General features: G+C 35.2%; 2 protein-coding genes across 4 annotated transcripts in view; both read left to right on the top strand.

Annotated features, from left to right (window-relative positions):
* The first annotated feature begins 65 nt into the window (after window positions 1-65).
* On the top strand, window positions 66-3,831 carry GatA (glutamyl-tRNA(Gln) amidotransferase subunit A, mitochondrial). 2 transcript variants are annotated; one of them, XM_031992224.2, is made up of 4 exons: window positions 66-207; window positions 365-774; window positions 1,127-1,700; window positions 1,755-3,831. In XM_031992224.2, the coding sequence occupies exons 3-4, from the start codon at window positions 1,172-1,174 to the stop codon at window positions 2,783-2,785; spliced, it is 1,560 nt and encodes a 519-aa protein (XP_031848084.1). In that variant the 5' UTR covers window positions 66-207; window positions 365-774; window positions 1,127-1,171; the 3' UTR covers window positions 2,786-3,831. The 2 variants fall into 2 exon arrangements, with proteins under 2 accessions (XP_031848084.1, XP_031848083.1); XM_031992223.2 differs by having other exon boundaries at window positions 365-1,068.
* A 1,197-nt stretch (window positions 3,832-5,028) lies between these two features.
* The window catches only part of Liprin-gamma (liprin protein kazrin), a 169,452-nt gene continuing 158,077 nt past the window's right edge, over window positions 5,029-16,403 (top strand). For both annotated transcript variants that reach the window (XM_031992207.2, XM_031992198.2), the window contains exons 1-2: window positions 5,029-5,531; window positions 12,964-13,089. The gene's annotated coding sequence lies outside the window, so the exon portion shown is untranslated. The remainder of the gene's footprint in view (window positions 5,532-12,963; window positions 13,090-16,403) is intronic.

Genomic DNA, 16,403 nt, shown 5'->3' with positions numbered 1-16,403 from the left:
TCCAATATGAAACATATAAACAGAAAGCTTTTTCTTAAGTTTTAGTATTCAATGGTGCACAATGAGTTTGTATCGATGCGCGTGTACTCTCTAAAGTTGTGAGATTTCTCTAGAGGTGTCGAACTGCCTCCCCTCAAGCTAGTGATCACTTTTAATCAACATTCCCCTACTACCTCTACTTTAAGCCTCTAGGAGTTTCCCGAGATTGTAAGTATGAGAATCTCTACGAGCGTTCAAGCAAAACAAATGAAAATAAGTGGGGAGTGGGTAATTCCCTGTGAGGGGAAAATCACTATATTGCTCGCGTGCTCCCAGTACAGAATATCTGAAATGAATAAAAGAATATTGACAAATAACATTACAGACTTATAAACCACAACTGTTGGAAACCTTCTCATTAAAAAATACATAGAAATGACTAAACTTGAAGGAAAATAAATATTATGACCTTTTAAAAAATGGATAAACTGACATATGATGCCATCGTGTGGCGGAACATTTCAACTACGAGAATTAAACCTATGTTTAAATCTATGATAATGCTACTGAAGTTCGTTATCAGTATTTCTGTTTTACCACCAACGAGATATAGGATAGACTGAACGTGCGATGTAAATAAATAGAAAATAGGTTTTCTTATTTTTTTTGCTCAATATTACAGTTTTCACACCATCGAACACGAAATCACATAAAATGTCCTGTTTATTCTGTTTCCCGTCGATAATACTACTGTAATACTATCATATTATCACTAGATGGTTATAGTGTTTGCTTGTAAGTTGACTTTTTTAAAGGAAATAATATAGATTAAATTTGAATAAAGATTTTTGAGAAATATATAAATTAATATTGATACGTTAATTTGCTACTAGAAAAGAACATATAGATCTTTTTTATTTGTAGTATGGCGTTTTCAATAGTTTGTAATGATTATTTACTTTGATTGTAATGATGTGCTAGCTTTTCTTAATTCCTTCATGCGAAAGTTATTTATGTAAACATAATATTTGTTAAACATATTAATAATTTGTTATATGAATTGTTACTTAAGAAGATTATTCGTCAATGGTAATATGACAAGCTTAATTGATTATTAAATTATTGATTGAGGTTATATTTTATATAGAGGTTAAGATTATATACTGTGTTTTGTAACTGTATTGACAAAAACATGAATAAAATACTCTCTGCCTCAATTAAAGAGGTCAGCCAAAAAATAAATGCTGGTGATCTGCGTCCTTCGGACGTTACAAAAGCAACTATCAAGTTGACAGAACTTATCAAACCATTAAATGCTTACATTAGTGTAACTGATGAAACAGCAAAGGCAGAAGCACAAGAATCTGATCTTAGGCAGGGGAACCATCAGTTGTTGAGTGGGCTTGATGGAATTCCCATTGCAATTAAAGACAACTATTGCACAAATGGTCATCCGACAACATGTGCTTCAAAAATGCTTTCAAATTTTGTACCTCCGTATAATGCAACTGTATATCAACGTTTGAAAGATTCTGGAGCAATTTTGATTGGTAAAACCAATCTTGATGAATTTGGCATGGGTTCGGGAACTATTGATTCATATTATGGACCAACTAAAAATGTGTGGAATTCTGATGTATTAATAAAATATTATTCTAATGGTTATTTTGAAGAAAAATATACAAAGGAAAATAATGATCAAAATTCATGGCATATAGCAGGTATAATTTAGTAACTTTTTTTTATATTTCCTGTAAATAATATAGTAATTGTAGGTGGAAGCAGTGGTGGTTCTGCAGTGGCTGTTGCCACTGGGAGCTGCTATGCTGCATTAGGTTCTGATACTGGTGGTTCAACTAGAAATCCAGCATCATATTGTGGTATTATTGGATTAAAACCTACTTATGGGTTAGTGTCAAGATTTGGACTTATCCCACTTGTAAATTCTATGGATGTACCTGGTATTTTAGCAAGAAGTGTTGATGATGCAGTATTAATTCTAAATACCATAGCTGGTCCAGATGAAGCAGATTCTACTTGTAATGGCAACAAGTATGTACCATTTAATATACCTGATTCAATAGACGTTAGTAATCTTAAAATTGGAATACCTGAAGAATATCAAGCTGAGGGGATAAGTCCTGATATTCTAGAATGTTGGAATAAAATTTCTGAGCGTTTAAAAGAAGCAGGAGCATCTGTTTCTACAGTATCAATGCCTTATACAAAGTACTCTATATCTTGTTATACAATCTTGAATCGTTGTGATGTTGCAAGCAATTTAGCTTGTTATGATGGTATGCAGTATGGTTATAGAGCCAATGAGTGGGGATCTGTAAACGAATCGTATAAAAAAACAAGGACAGAAGGCTTTGGAAATGTAGTAAAAGAACGTATTCTAGTTGGAAATTACTTTTTATTAGAAGGCAACTATGATCAATATTATGTAAAAGCAATGAGAATGAGAAGACTGATTGCTGAAGATTTTAATGTAGTCTGGAATAACAACATAGATATTTTACTCACTCCTACCACTTTAACACCAGCACCTAGGTACAATGAATTTGTTTCATTGGATAATCAAACCCAATGTGTAGCTCAGGACTATTGCACTCAGCCTGCTAATATGGCAGGTATACCAGCAATCAATGTTCCAATTGAACTTTCTAAAAATGGTTTACCTTTGTCTCTACAACTTATGACTCCTCCTTTTGAAGAGGAAAGGCTTCTTACAGTAGCGAAATGGATTGAACAGACAGTTAAATTTCCCAAGCTTCAACTGAAAGATGCATCCTTGTTTGAATAATAAAATATTTGTTCAGCACTACTGTCTTTCTCAATCTTTATTTATAGTTCATAAATAAAATTCAAAACGTAACAAAAATATTTATATAATAAGATTCTACAAATGTATGTGTAATAAATTATATTTATTAATATAAAAAACCACATACTTCCAAACCCTATTTACTAGAATAATTCTATACTTCGTGTTATTCCGTTTCATCAGTAAGTGCAAATGTTCATTATTCTGTAAACAAATATGAATTACACAATATTTTCTTTATTTAAAAATATTTTCCATATAAATTAATAGAGGTCCGACTTTCTGAGAAACCACAATGATTACGATCCGTCTAAAAAGTAATATTTCACTGACGCTTTATGGTCGCTCATATAACGGCAATTGGAATTTAAATAGATACTGTGTCCTCTTACGCTGTTATTGTAGCACCGTGAGATACAAATTATTGTGCTCCTACGAGCTATCGGCCGTATCTGAAATTCTATTCATCGAGTAATCAGGTCGCGTTTGCTTGCCACGTTGGAGGACCCTTCTGTTATTGCATTGCAATGTACCATGCTCTACGAATGAATGTCAGCCCAATATATATATATACAACTGTAAATTACTTGACACTGGTCGCGAGTATGAAAAGGGTAAAATTTATGTTAAAGTGGACATCCTAACTGAAGCTCAGAAAACTCGAATACTGAATTTTGTGCTTTCTCTTTTACCCTGAGTGGTGCACATTCATGAATTTCGTATTAAAGTACGGTATTCGTACAACATGCCGTAATATTTATACGTATAGACATTTTTTTCTTTGAAATTAACGGGTGAATGACATCGAAAACTGTTAGGAATAGAAATTGCTATTTTAGGGCTGCTGAGGGATTATTCGGACCCTTTGTTATGAATTTTGTTGCCGAGTTTTTGCCAGGGGATGAAATAGGTCTCCCCATATTTAAACAAAATTGTATTCAAATTTAATATAGTTCAACAAACCATTGTTTACAATTTATAAGAAAAGAATAATAAATGAAAAAGGGGATTTAAAATGAAATAAAATGTGTCGAAATAATACATATCAATGTTTTGTTATGATTTTAATAGATGCTTGATTAGATTCATTCTTCTCTTATACTAAAATTAAAAACTCAATGTAAATATTTGATAGAATGAACATTATTCGAATAAATTTCCAATATTTAATTATAAGTTTTTCTTGCGTAGAATAATTATGTTCTGTAAGACTTATCGATTACTACATTCGAGCGACTTTTTTGTTCACTTATTGCCTGCAAAGTTATCGAACCGCGGGTATTCTACAAACAATGTCCTGACATTTCGAAGTCTATTGTCCCCGAGAGGCTTGAGGGATCGAATGACAAACAAACAGCAATGTATATATACGTTTCACATACACACTACCTATTGAAGTTACTTCAATAATTAGATCGTTGTGACATTTCAGTCGATTTTCGTTAGTAATGTTAGACACTTTGAAAACTATTTTTCCTTTGGAAAATAAAGTGCATGTATCAAACTGACTTTATGACTTTCTTTAATGTAAATTGCACCGCCAACGCGAAAATTGTACCCTCCAAAACTTCAAATCTCTTTTTAAATTTCCCGAATGGAAAAATAAACATAAAACGCGGACTCCAGTAATATTCAGTTTTTTCTTGAAAGCCCAAGTAACTTCATTTTACATATCCATATTTTTTTTACCTTTAGCATTTTTTCATGATTCAATTCTCTAATCTTTCCTCTACACTCTAACATATCTTTAACTGTTCAGTACAAATTTCGCATCCCTTCAAAAAGACAGTATTACAATCTAAGAGCACAGTATCTTACGACCCTGTTCCCATTAAAAAATGCCAATACACATTAAAAGGCAACACGAAACATTATCAATCTCTCGCAACCTTTTTTACAAAGATCACCGAATATGGCGTACCCTCGGCGAATTACTAATTACACCCTACGTCAAGCAAATATTTCCCAAAATTTCCAGCTTCGGTGGCACTAGCAAGTAACAATGTCATCATCATTTCCATAACGTTCCATAAGAAGAAATTAATTTAAACAGGAGAAAGGGATGACGAAACATTAGCAACCTTTTGAGAAACATCAGAAGAGTGCGATCGCATTTTAAGGGTGGTCTTGGGGTGAAATAGAAACAGGGTTGGGCACCTTGGGGCGCGAAGGGCGCATGCGTTGACCCGGCCGAGGGCTGTCGTGTCGCACTCTGTCGACGATTCCGCCAGTCGTCGTGACGACCTCGAACCGTCAGTGTCGTGAGCTGCTTGAATTAATTCTGGAATCGTCGCCGTCATCGTCAGTCGTTCGTCTCTCTTGCCTGTCCCTCTTTCTGCTAATTTGACTCACTGTCTCTCCTCCACTCCTTGGTCTCTCACTCTCTCCTCTCCGCCACTGGCTGGTTTTTATCGTTTACCCCGCGAAACGTTCAACGGTGAAACGTGTGGCGATGCCGAAGTGGCGCGTTTCGAACCGCGACCGATTTCGCGCCGCGATCAACAGTGTCGTATATAGTTCGTAAATAGAAACGGATGATCGTTGTGCCCGTTGTGCCCCCGGTGGTTCCCCAAGATCTTTCTCTCCTCGGCAGGCGATTCCATCGGCGGAATCGAGAGTGGTAGGCGCGTTCGTGTTGCGCAGGAACGGATAATTAAACGTAACGGAGATTTAAACAGGTGTGCGGCGACCGAGAAGCTTCCAACGCTCTGGGACCTAAGCGAAGGTAAATATTGTGCGAATTGATTTTTCGTTTTCGGTTGCGCCTTGAACGTGTCGAAGGTCGTCGATGGGTACGGCGCTCGTTTTTATTTACGAGTTGTTCTCGTTGTGACTATCACGTACACTAGGTTACGTTCTTTCAGTCTTTTTTCTTCCCCTTGTAACCCAATTTGGAGGATTTTAGAAATGAATGTACATAGATCTTGTTAGCGTTTGATAGCTGTATCAGAAGTTAACGTGGACGGATGTTGGTTTATATTGGATAACTGCAGTGTGCTTATTGGTGTATCGGAATGGAATGAGCTTTGATGTATCGTTTCTTTCTTTTCTTGAAAGAATTACGTTAATTTGTATGTTTGTCTGAAGGAACGATATGGTTTATATTTGATCTTAATGTGGACTGCGGATGGAAGTATTTTGTTCAATTGTCAGTGCTGTATGAGCTTCTTTTCATGTAGGGAATATTAAGGGAATTTGAAATGTAATGAGCACTGTGGGCGCCATTTGTATTATTGGTTCTGTGGAATCGGGGTACTGCTGTTGAGAATAGTTTCCTTTTTTAATTTCTGCAAGTATTTGTGAATAATACTTGTAACAGGGAATTAATATTCATTAATGATCGATTTAATTTTGTAAATTTTATTTTTTCCAACCCAATTTATTCTTTTTAAATGTTAATGATCTTTTCTTCATTTTGATCTTGTATTTAGCGATGAATGAATTGATTGTAGTTGATGCAGCGATTGACCACACTATTGCCGTTGCTACCGGCGTTATTGATACTCGGTGCGAAAGGTTAGGGTGACTAACAACTGTCAAGTAGCCCGGTGTCAATGGTAACGCGTTGCATTGAGTTATAACGATTGATTAAATAATGGTATTTTACAATGAGCTTATATCGTAGTATAAGTCACAGAAAAAGAATTCTTTTTACATCTACGGACGGATAGAAATAATGAGGAAGTAATTATAATTAATAATTATTTTATTACATTTACACAATGAAATATCATTTGGATGTGATCGTGAATCGTAATATAATTCTCTTGAAATTAATTACCACGGTACAAATAATATATGAAACCTTTTTGAACGACCAAAATTCAATGTTTAAAGTAAGATTAATTAAAATTGCCCCGAGTACTTTAATTATGAAAATTATGCTCCTCCTCTTAAAAAGGTATTTTGTTAAAATTTTCCTACAATCTGTATCTTTACACTACACCGTATTTGCAGAGTAAACAATATAAATTTCAGCGAAAATTGCTTCGTTGAAGAAATAATGTTAAAGTCGAACATTGTTTCAAATCCTGTTTATCATAATAAGGTAAAGTTAGGTTGAAATGACGAGTTAGTGTAATACAATTGGTTACCTTATCACAAACTAATATTTTTACAAGAAATTAGTGAAACGCTCCATGATTCTCGTAGTTCGCAGAATTCGTTGAATTTTCTTCGGTTCCCTTGATAATAGCGGTTTAATAGAAACGTCACGTAGTAAGTGTTTACCGCGACGAAGGAGAACATTAGAGTCACGACTAGAGAGCGAACCGCGGTTGCACACGGCAACGGGACGAGCCGGCGAGATGAGGACGCAGATTCCTGAGAAAGTTTATAGTGATCATGGTTAAAGATATTAAGGTCGAGCGTAAAGCAACGATTTAAACTTTCCCTCGAAACCTTATATTCTCATATGGCATGAAAGCCGATCAATATCCTCGAAATAGAACGAATGGGTACACGCTTCGTGACACGCCGAGCAGAAAAGCAACATTTTCCGAGCCTACGTGCACCCCAATAACGGACCCTATTATCACCGGAAAATCAACGAAGTCACGAAAATTTCAGACCTGCTTTTTAGCGAATTTTTAGCGTCGGTTCGATCGTAAATAATCGAAGGGTAAAAAAGAATATTTGATATATTCCCCATCCCGAAGATAAGGGGAATGTAATATAAAAATATTGTTAATTTCATTTTTAAAGAAAACATTTATTTATAGAGTGTAATTAAATGGACCTTCTTTTAGGCGATGCTTTCTTGAAATATTTTTATTGTGTTTGATGAGATATTAGAAAATGGATTGGGTAAAAGATTTTTAACTTTGGAACATGGATACGACATAGATTCAAACACCAAATTTATCAATGTGGATTTCTATTAAAATACTCCTGTGTCGGAACGGACAAAGCTTACTTTTTATCTGTTTTTCCAATTTATTTTTCATCAAAAGAATCTTGTAATATTCCAGACGGTCCGGTTACATAAAACAGATATAAAATGACTTCGTGTTACTATCAAAGCTGAATGGAAACGAAAAAGAAACTTCAAAAGTGACTTCTAGCGTTTCCATTTACTAGGAAATGTAGGGGATCAGTGTTGGCGTCAATGAAACAACGAGCCGAGCTATTCTGAACATTTTTAATTAAATTCTTTTTGAAATTATGCAAAACCGAATAACTACTTCGTATAGTTTCAAACCCAGGAGTAAAATAAAAATAAAAATAACGACAAAAGCAGCAGTAAAATGAAGATAGAAATAAGGACAAAAGCAAAAGTAAAATAAAAATAAAAACTTAAATAAGAAGAAACTTTTTGAAGGATTAAAATTCTTCATTGTCCCTTTGATAACGTCAGTTCCACTTGTCTTCGCGCATTTTTCCGCGGCGACCTCGTTCCTAGCAAAAGACAACGAGGGTTAAATCTAATCTACGCTCGTGTGTTGTGACAAAAAAAAAGAGAGAGAGAGAAAGAGAAGGAAAAAACAAGGTGCATTACGGCTCCGCAGAAGTACGCGTTACGTGAGTGCAACCCATATCGTTGCACGGGCAAAACAAAAGGGAAGGTAACGAGTTAACGATAAGGAAGCAGCAGCATCGAATGGTTACCGACCGACTAATTTTATTATCGCGAACGAGCCGCGCTCAGTGGACCCCCATTCCCCCGTAATGCTTAATTCCTCACTTCGTTGATTTCCTCGATCGTGATTCCTAAGCACTCTAATCCGACACCTTTATCAGAATTTATTACACTCATTAACACTTCACCTAACGACTGGTTACTTAATGGTCTTCGAAAAATCCGTAATTCACTCTCAGACTTCCACTTGAAAATTTTCTAATGAATTTCACTGCACGGACAGCAATCGTAATCGTAAAGCTAATCGGCTTGGATAACGATATGGAAATTTAGAGATTTTTATTCGAAAGAAATTGAAGAGAAATTTTCTTAACGTTCTCTTTGATATTGTTGTAGCCGTTGCACATATATAAGGGTTGTTCTTCTATTATACTATTTTTGTAAATTCAAAAGAAACTTAGTGTTTACGTAACTATTAATCGTTGCAGTAACCAGTGATTTAGATTTCTAAATTAATGTAATAGAAACTAACGTTATTTCATTGCACGTGAAAGTAAAAAATTATTTTAATAATATCAGTACATTACCTTCGAAATAAATTTCCGTTTACATTGAAATAGAAAATTTCTTTGCTTTTCCAAATTGTTGATAGAGAAAACTCAAACTTCAACTCAAAAGAAAATCGTAAGGTAAAGGATTGATAGAGATATTTCTGGTGAGATTAGACGTTTCTTATTATCTTCATACCTGCATAAAATATTTGCCTCTAAATTGGAGCTCTAATTTTCTGAAAGAATCGCTTAATAATTCGGGCGGTCGAAGAGGAAAATACTGGCGACTCGTGTCATTCTTCCCGTACATCGTTGTTGGTCGAAATTAATTTAGCCCGGCTTGAAATTCGGTTTTATTGATGAGGATTATATTTAGAGAGGTCAGAATGCGCGGCCTGAAAACGCGAGATTTCGTATCATGTGTATTTTTATACATTCTACCGGAGTAGACTCGTCTCTACTGCCACGGGAGTATTAAGTTCCGCTGGAAATTCTAATATAGTCGGTTCCTGATGTTACAACCGGCTGCCTTTGTCGCTTAATGTCTTTCGCGACCGAAAATTTCCAGCTATTTCCATGCAGTTTCTCGGTATTACGGAAATTCAGGATGGGCCCTTGAATTATTTTTCACTCGCGGAATCTAATAACCGATCTATTTTATACCCGAGAATCTGGAACGCAACGCGCTTATCGAAATCTCTGTTAAATTCTTGCATTTCGTACCAGTGGATATTTTATATTCGATTTACATAATTGTGAAATCCTATTAACAGACTGGGAGCATAGAATATTTCGCAATTGTTTAATGTAGAGGATAATCCTTTTCGTATTGAACAGTCCGGGGGACACGTTCATCGATTTCCGAAGTCCAGAGCGTTTTATTTTGAATTTCGGTATATTTTGGAATATTCCGAGCGTTCGTTGAATATAATTATAGATTCTTTTTATATTTAACGATGTTATATGCATTGCGTTTATCGAATTTCTTCCCTTTGCATTCGAAAGCCCAGCACATTTTGAATTCGGTTCACATATTGGTAGATCCTTCCTGGTACGTATTCAAGAGCTTGGAATATTCCGTATTCATCGGGTATAGCGATAGGACTTTTTTATATTTCGAAATTTGAAATATATCGCGTTCATTGAATTCTGCGGTAGACTTTTTTTGCATTTAAATTCTTGGGGCGTTTTGCATCCGGTTCACGTAATTATAGATCTTATTGGTATTGGAGAGTTTAGAATATTTTGCATTCCCTCAATAGTTGAATTGTGGGTATTGCTAATATATTAATAATAATATATTAATACCTTTTGTAATATAATATATTTATAACGCTGATATTTTTGGAAAGTTTGATAAGAACGATGAAATAAGTATATGCAGTGCAAGAATTGGTTTTTAAAAAATTTGTAATATTTCAGTCGTGTTTTTAATATTTTGGTAAATTAAGAAAACATTGTGCAATATATTTTCGAGTTTGAAAGTTGCAAGTATAATGCACTCGAATATTTTTATTTAAAAATTTCAAGCATAATGCACTTGAATATTTTTATTTAAAAATTTCAAATATAATCCACTCCAATATCTTCAAAATTTCAAATGTAATCCACTACAATATTTGTATTTTAAATTCCAAATACGATGTATTTGCTGTTGCCATGCAATTTCGAAATACTTTGGTCTATATCGCAAAGTTCTCCGCAAATAGTAAAGGTACTTTTTTACTTTGAAACGTCTGATAACTTTTCCATTTACCTTTCTTCTCCTCCTTGCGCTTAAACGCAGAGGATATTTCGCATTCATCGGGGGACATTGGCGGATCCTTTTTCCCTTGATACCCGGTATCTCTTAAACAAAAGGATCTGCGGAATGCTGCGTACTTTTCCCGCGACGCAGATGATCCATTCGAGGTTCAATTGGAGTACAAAAGGCACGTTTACGGACAATACCCATCACCGGGCCTTCGAATGGCTTCCCCCTTTTGATACGCGACTCGCGACTAAGTACCTAAACTCACTGTCACTGATATCTTTCTTCGCCGACAATGGATATCCCCTCTCGCAGCTTGAATTATGATGTTGCGAATAGACGAGTGGGATCCATTCTGACAGAACAGAACGTGGTAAAAAGAGGAAAATAAAAATGTCGAACTTGAACGACTTTAGCTTCGATTGATACCTATCTAAAGTTATCATGTTCGTACACTATTTTGTTACTTACGCAACGCTGAATGTCATAGTAAATACTTGTTAAAAAATGTTACGATCAGACGAGTTGGATTCATTCGAACTAGAAGAGAACATAGTACAAGTAAATGAAAATATCGAACTTCCAGAATTTTAGCTTCGGCTTATGCTCAGATAAAATTACCACGTTCGTAAATGATTTCTCTATTTACCCAAAATGTTCCAGAGTCGTTACAAAAATTAGTTCTAAACGTCACTATGAAAAACATTGAAAAGATGCGTCGTTCTTAACCATAAAAGAGTTTAAAATCATGATCCACAGACGGTTTAGATGTTAGTTGACAGATCAAACAGATGTTTAATCCGTGAAAATTGGAATTTATATAAAGAATCTCAGTTTATTCTTCAGAATATTCATCAGTTGAAAATATGTTTCATTACTCTCTCAATGATACAGCAAAATTGTTCAATTTCAAGGGTGTGGACAGAGGTCTAACAGTCCAGATGTTACAGTATACTTGACGCGGTACCGTGTGCCATTTCGCGGCCACTTGATTCGCCCTATTGTCGAACGAATCAGGTTTTCTCTGTTGACGGTATTTTTGCTAACATCCCACCGAATAAAACGAGGTATTTACATTAACGTCAAAGCGACACTGATATCTCTCTTGGCTAACAATGGCAGCCCTCGAAACGGTTTGAATTACAGCATCGCCAACCGGTTCGAGTGGATAAATGGTACCTGATCCCACTCGGCTTGGCACGTGATGCAAAGTAGGGTCAAGCCGGCGGGTATCTAGACAAAACTAAGGCTCACTGAAGTTTATAGTGCAACGACCCCTAGTCTGGCTAACGATCAACAGAGTCGGTGAAATCATTTATTGATGGGAGAGGTATACACGGTCGTAGATAGCTGCAGAAGTAGAGCAGTTTACTTTTACCTGGTTCCGTGGATCGTTCGTTAACCATTCGGTCGGACGGCTTCATCCTCTTTCCTTTTTTTTTTGCAATCGTCGGTTTATCCATTAACCCCTCGGCGGTAAAATGACGAGTATAGCTTGTCATTAGTTTTTCGTGCTAAACCGTAATGACGAGCTACCCCCTTGATACCACTAAAGTTAGAGGTAACATATTTTTACACGCAGAAAATGTGGATAGTTAGTAGTACCTTGCTAGATTACTTTTAATTAATTTTCTCTTAATTAACAAAATGTGAAAATCATGAAATGAAACATATTGTATTCTTTAATAAAAATAAAATTCTTCTTTCGTGCACAATTCTTCATAATTAAATCGTATTGCAAACGGTTAATAATGTTCGAGACCTAGTTTGTAAAATAATGTTGAAACATCGATTTTCTGATTCTGCGGATGAAAATATGTGTAATTTAAACCTACGTAGATAAAGAAATTTGTTAGGATTGAATTGAATTTTATTAATTTTATGTAGAGTTTCATCCTTTTCAAATGTTCTACATGAACATTGATTTGATTAATATGGAATTGCTATTTTGAAGATGGGTTATTACACTTACTTTTTCTGATGAAGTTTAGATATTGGGGAGTAATTTTATTACACATAAACTCATTGACATTTCCAATTTATCGAATATACAAATTCTTTACAGTTCAAGATATCACTTTAGAAAGATATTTATTTTAATAGTCTCTTAAGGTTACTTAATTTCTTGTAATAGCTGTAATACATTAATAGGTGCTTATTATCGGAGGTGTTTCTGTACCGAGGATCAGCAGTAATTTGCGCAACGATGAACATTAATGAATACGAATATATACAATTATTAGAATATTAACAACCGACACTCCTTTCTCTTTCTCAGATACTGAAGAAGTCGCCGGACAGTGTATTTGTGTATCACAGTGTCTTATTCCGCGGTTGTGAACGCTGCGCACGGAGATCTCCTGGAATACAGGATTCACCCGTTGAACTACGGGATCATAATTCGGTGAGTAACTGGAATATCGATGTGACCTGTCTGAATTGTGTGACACCTGATTTTTAATCGAATTATGTAAATACTTGTATCGAATATATTATTGAACTTCAAGCTCTTTGAACCGGAAAGATGAGTTAATAATGCCCGGTAATTAAACTGCGATGGAGAGTTTTAATTGCGCTTCTATTGGGAGTTGGCAGTTTTAAAGGTCAAAGTTGATTTATTTTCCCCAGCTTAGGGTTTCTCATGGTAATTATTATTAGATTCTTCGAATCCAAGATTGAAAATTTATCTTAAAGCACTATTGATCGCTAACTCTATTGTTACCATTAAATTCAGCTTATTTATTCTTGTTTATGTAGAAACAAGAAAGATGAAATGTTTACAATATAAAAACAGTTTGCTATTCAAGTTTCTAATTAGAAAATTAGTACCTGAGTGTGAGAAAGAACAAGGAAAATGTATTTTTCAGATAACGTAGTCTTTTAAATAAAAACAAAAAAATGAAAACAGAATGCAAATTGATACGGAGCGTGTTAAAAGTTTTGGCCTTACCGGTTAATAGATTTGAAACATATTTATGAGAGTTTTAACAGTAGAACTACTACACCCGTCAAAACGACAGGTTTTATTATTTTGCAATTATTGTCTCAAGGGCTTTAAATATCCAAACTGATTTGAAAAATTGCAAAAGTTTCAGGAACTCTATGAAGAAAGTTACAAATAAATTTGGGATTTATTGTTTCTCAAAATATTCCTCTTCAACATTAATCAATTTTCCATTATACCCTGTCAGCATATTTTGACCTTAAACCTGTGAAGCTTTACGAAAATAACTTAAAGAACACAATGTCAAATTCTCGAAACGTTTGCAGTAACCTACTTCCAACGAATGTACGAAGAAAACGAAAAAAAATCGATCGTTATAATTTTGATAAGGGCCATTAATCATATTAAACGATCGGTAGTTCTAGTGTTAATGCCGACAGCATAATAACGATTAAATGGAATATGATTACTGGTATCGTGAAGTCCTAATTTTAGTCCGATGAAAAGTGAACAAGGATTAATCAATCTTCGGATCAAGATTTTTCTGCAGATTCGCGGTGAGACCGCAAGTCTAGTATTACCTGTACGATGTGGCATGAAATGTCTTCCGGTAATATCACGTTTCGAACTCGCGTTTCCATAGTAATTGCGTACTCGTGCCTGCAGTAACATCGATCCAGTACCGGACGCATTAAATCGTAATTTTCTTTCTCTTATTAATGAGTATTATGAAACCACGAACACCGAGTATAACGTGATCCCATTGTTCAATCAACTTTTTCACCATTTTATTTTCCGTTATTACACACCGTGCGCGTCGCGCTGCGCAAACTGCGTGGACTGTTATTTGCGACGAACGCGTGCTACGTGCACGAGCAACGACTAAATCAAATTGAAAATTATTCTCGTTTCCCTTTTTATCAGATATCGAAACGAGCAGAAAAATTCGCTCGAATATTCAGGATGCTCTCAATGTAAATCAGAATTACGCGTCGATAATTGGAATATTACTAATCGACGAGAAAATGCACTCTCTCGTTTTTCAATATTTGCAACGTATACTTTTATCGTAATCAATTTAATGAATGGATGTAATTCACAAAATATTCAGTTGGTAATTGCTTGAAAACAGAAATAAACGTACTGTACGAAGCGTATTTTATTATTAAATAACATCAATTAGAATTTAAAGCACCTTAATTAATTACTCTTTACCTTCAACATTTTCTTAGATTCGTTAGAAAATGAATAATAAATTATTTATCTTAAAAAATAACCAAATTTTAATTCAGAATATGTTTCGTCGAATTTGCTACGAAAAATATAAATTTCCTTAATCATTCACAGTACAATCACTACAAACATACATCAAGCTTCTCCACCTTACAGCATCAATGCTCCAATAATGTCCTTATTACGATAAGATATTTTCCCAATAGCATAATTCAGTAAGAAGTAACAACAGCCTATAAACTAGAGAGGATTCTCCTCTAAAAGCATTGTGTATTAGGTCCCGGATAAAAACGATAGTAAGAGGAGCAGCTCGGTTTTCCATATTTTCATAGCTCGTGCGCAAAGAATACGCGAAATTTGTGGCTCGCTTCGAAAGAGGGTGTGTGGGGGAGGATGAGATCCTTGAAGATTCCAGGAGTCCCTTAGCAGCCGGCTCTGCGGGGTATTAGAACGATAATATCCTCCATAAAGTGCGTTCCCGTAGAGAGAAATGGTAACCGCGACATAAACTTACAACGACAAGTCACGCGATGTTTGCTCTGCCCCGTGGAAGTTTCTCGTTTTATTTTTCCCTCGCCGGCTTTTTTTTTCCCCCTTTTTCTATCTTCATTCGCGTGTTCGTTGCGCTGCCCACCCCGTATCAGTCTACAATTTTTCACTTACTGGAACGCGTTAAGCCGGCCACGCCGCTGGAAGTTTCTCATATTGTTACGTTATCGCGCGTTCGTGTCTTATCTACGATGGAATTAAATCCTCGGAAATTTCGCGGAATTTTTCCGTTCTAACGTGTTCGAGGGTTGGCAGTTGTTGAAGGATCTTCGTTGCGGTTGTTTATTAACGGTGGGTTTACGAATTTAAAATTAATACAAATTAATGTTCGTTCGTTTGGATCTTGAAAATTAGAGATTTAAAAATAAGTAATTGGTATATATATTTGTGTGATTAGATTCATTAAAATCGACGCTAATCTGTATCAAATAATGTTTACGAATTCAATATTAGTGACATTGACTCGTTTCGTAAATCTAGTGTAAACCCTGAGCACTCGATAGTAATTTTCGTTAGGAATATTCGTTGTTCTCTGATGAGATGTGGATAATATTATTTGCAACTACCGTAAAGAAAATTCTTGCATCGGTTGAGGGACAAAACTATTTTATTCCTTCGTTTCATATACTAGTACTTTGTATAGAATTTAATATTGAATTTCTGGTGCAAAGGGTTGAAGTTGAATGAATTTTTTTATTTGGACATTTATGTAGGAAAATTGGTGAACTTTCTATTTTTATAATAAATTTCTCTGATAATTTGTTGGTATTTGGAAATAAATGGACTCCTTAGTTGAACACTGTTGCATTTTGTCGAGGAGAAGAAATTGGGGCAATGATTTTTTAAATATCCGGAAGCTTGTTGGAAAGACGGACGTTTTTAGGACGGTCTAACAATAAGTTTTCAGTGTCGAGAGAGTTCAAGCTTCAATGGGGACGCTCCGTTTACCAAGAGTCTCCCAAAATTAAAACGGATGCACTGTGCCAATGTGA

The sequence above is a fragment of the Nomia melanderi genome, chromosome 14 (assembly GCF_051020985.1).
Source record: "Nomia melanderi isolate GNS246 chromosome 14, iyNomMela1, whole genome shotgun sequence".
Classification (NCBI taxonomy): domain Eukaryota; kingdom Metazoa; phylum Arthropoda; class Insecta; order Hymenoptera; family Halictidae; genus Nomia; species Nomia melanderi.
The sequence above is the reverse complement of the archived record's forward strand: the minus strand, read 5'-3'. Positions and strand labels throughout refer to the sequence as shown.

Coding starts and splice junctions, on each gene's coding strand:
- GatA (XM_031992223.2), top strand. Junction 1,701..1,754: donor AAATTCATGGCATATAGCAG/GTATAATTTAGT, acceptor TAGTAATTGTAG/GTGGAAGCAGTGGTGGTTCT.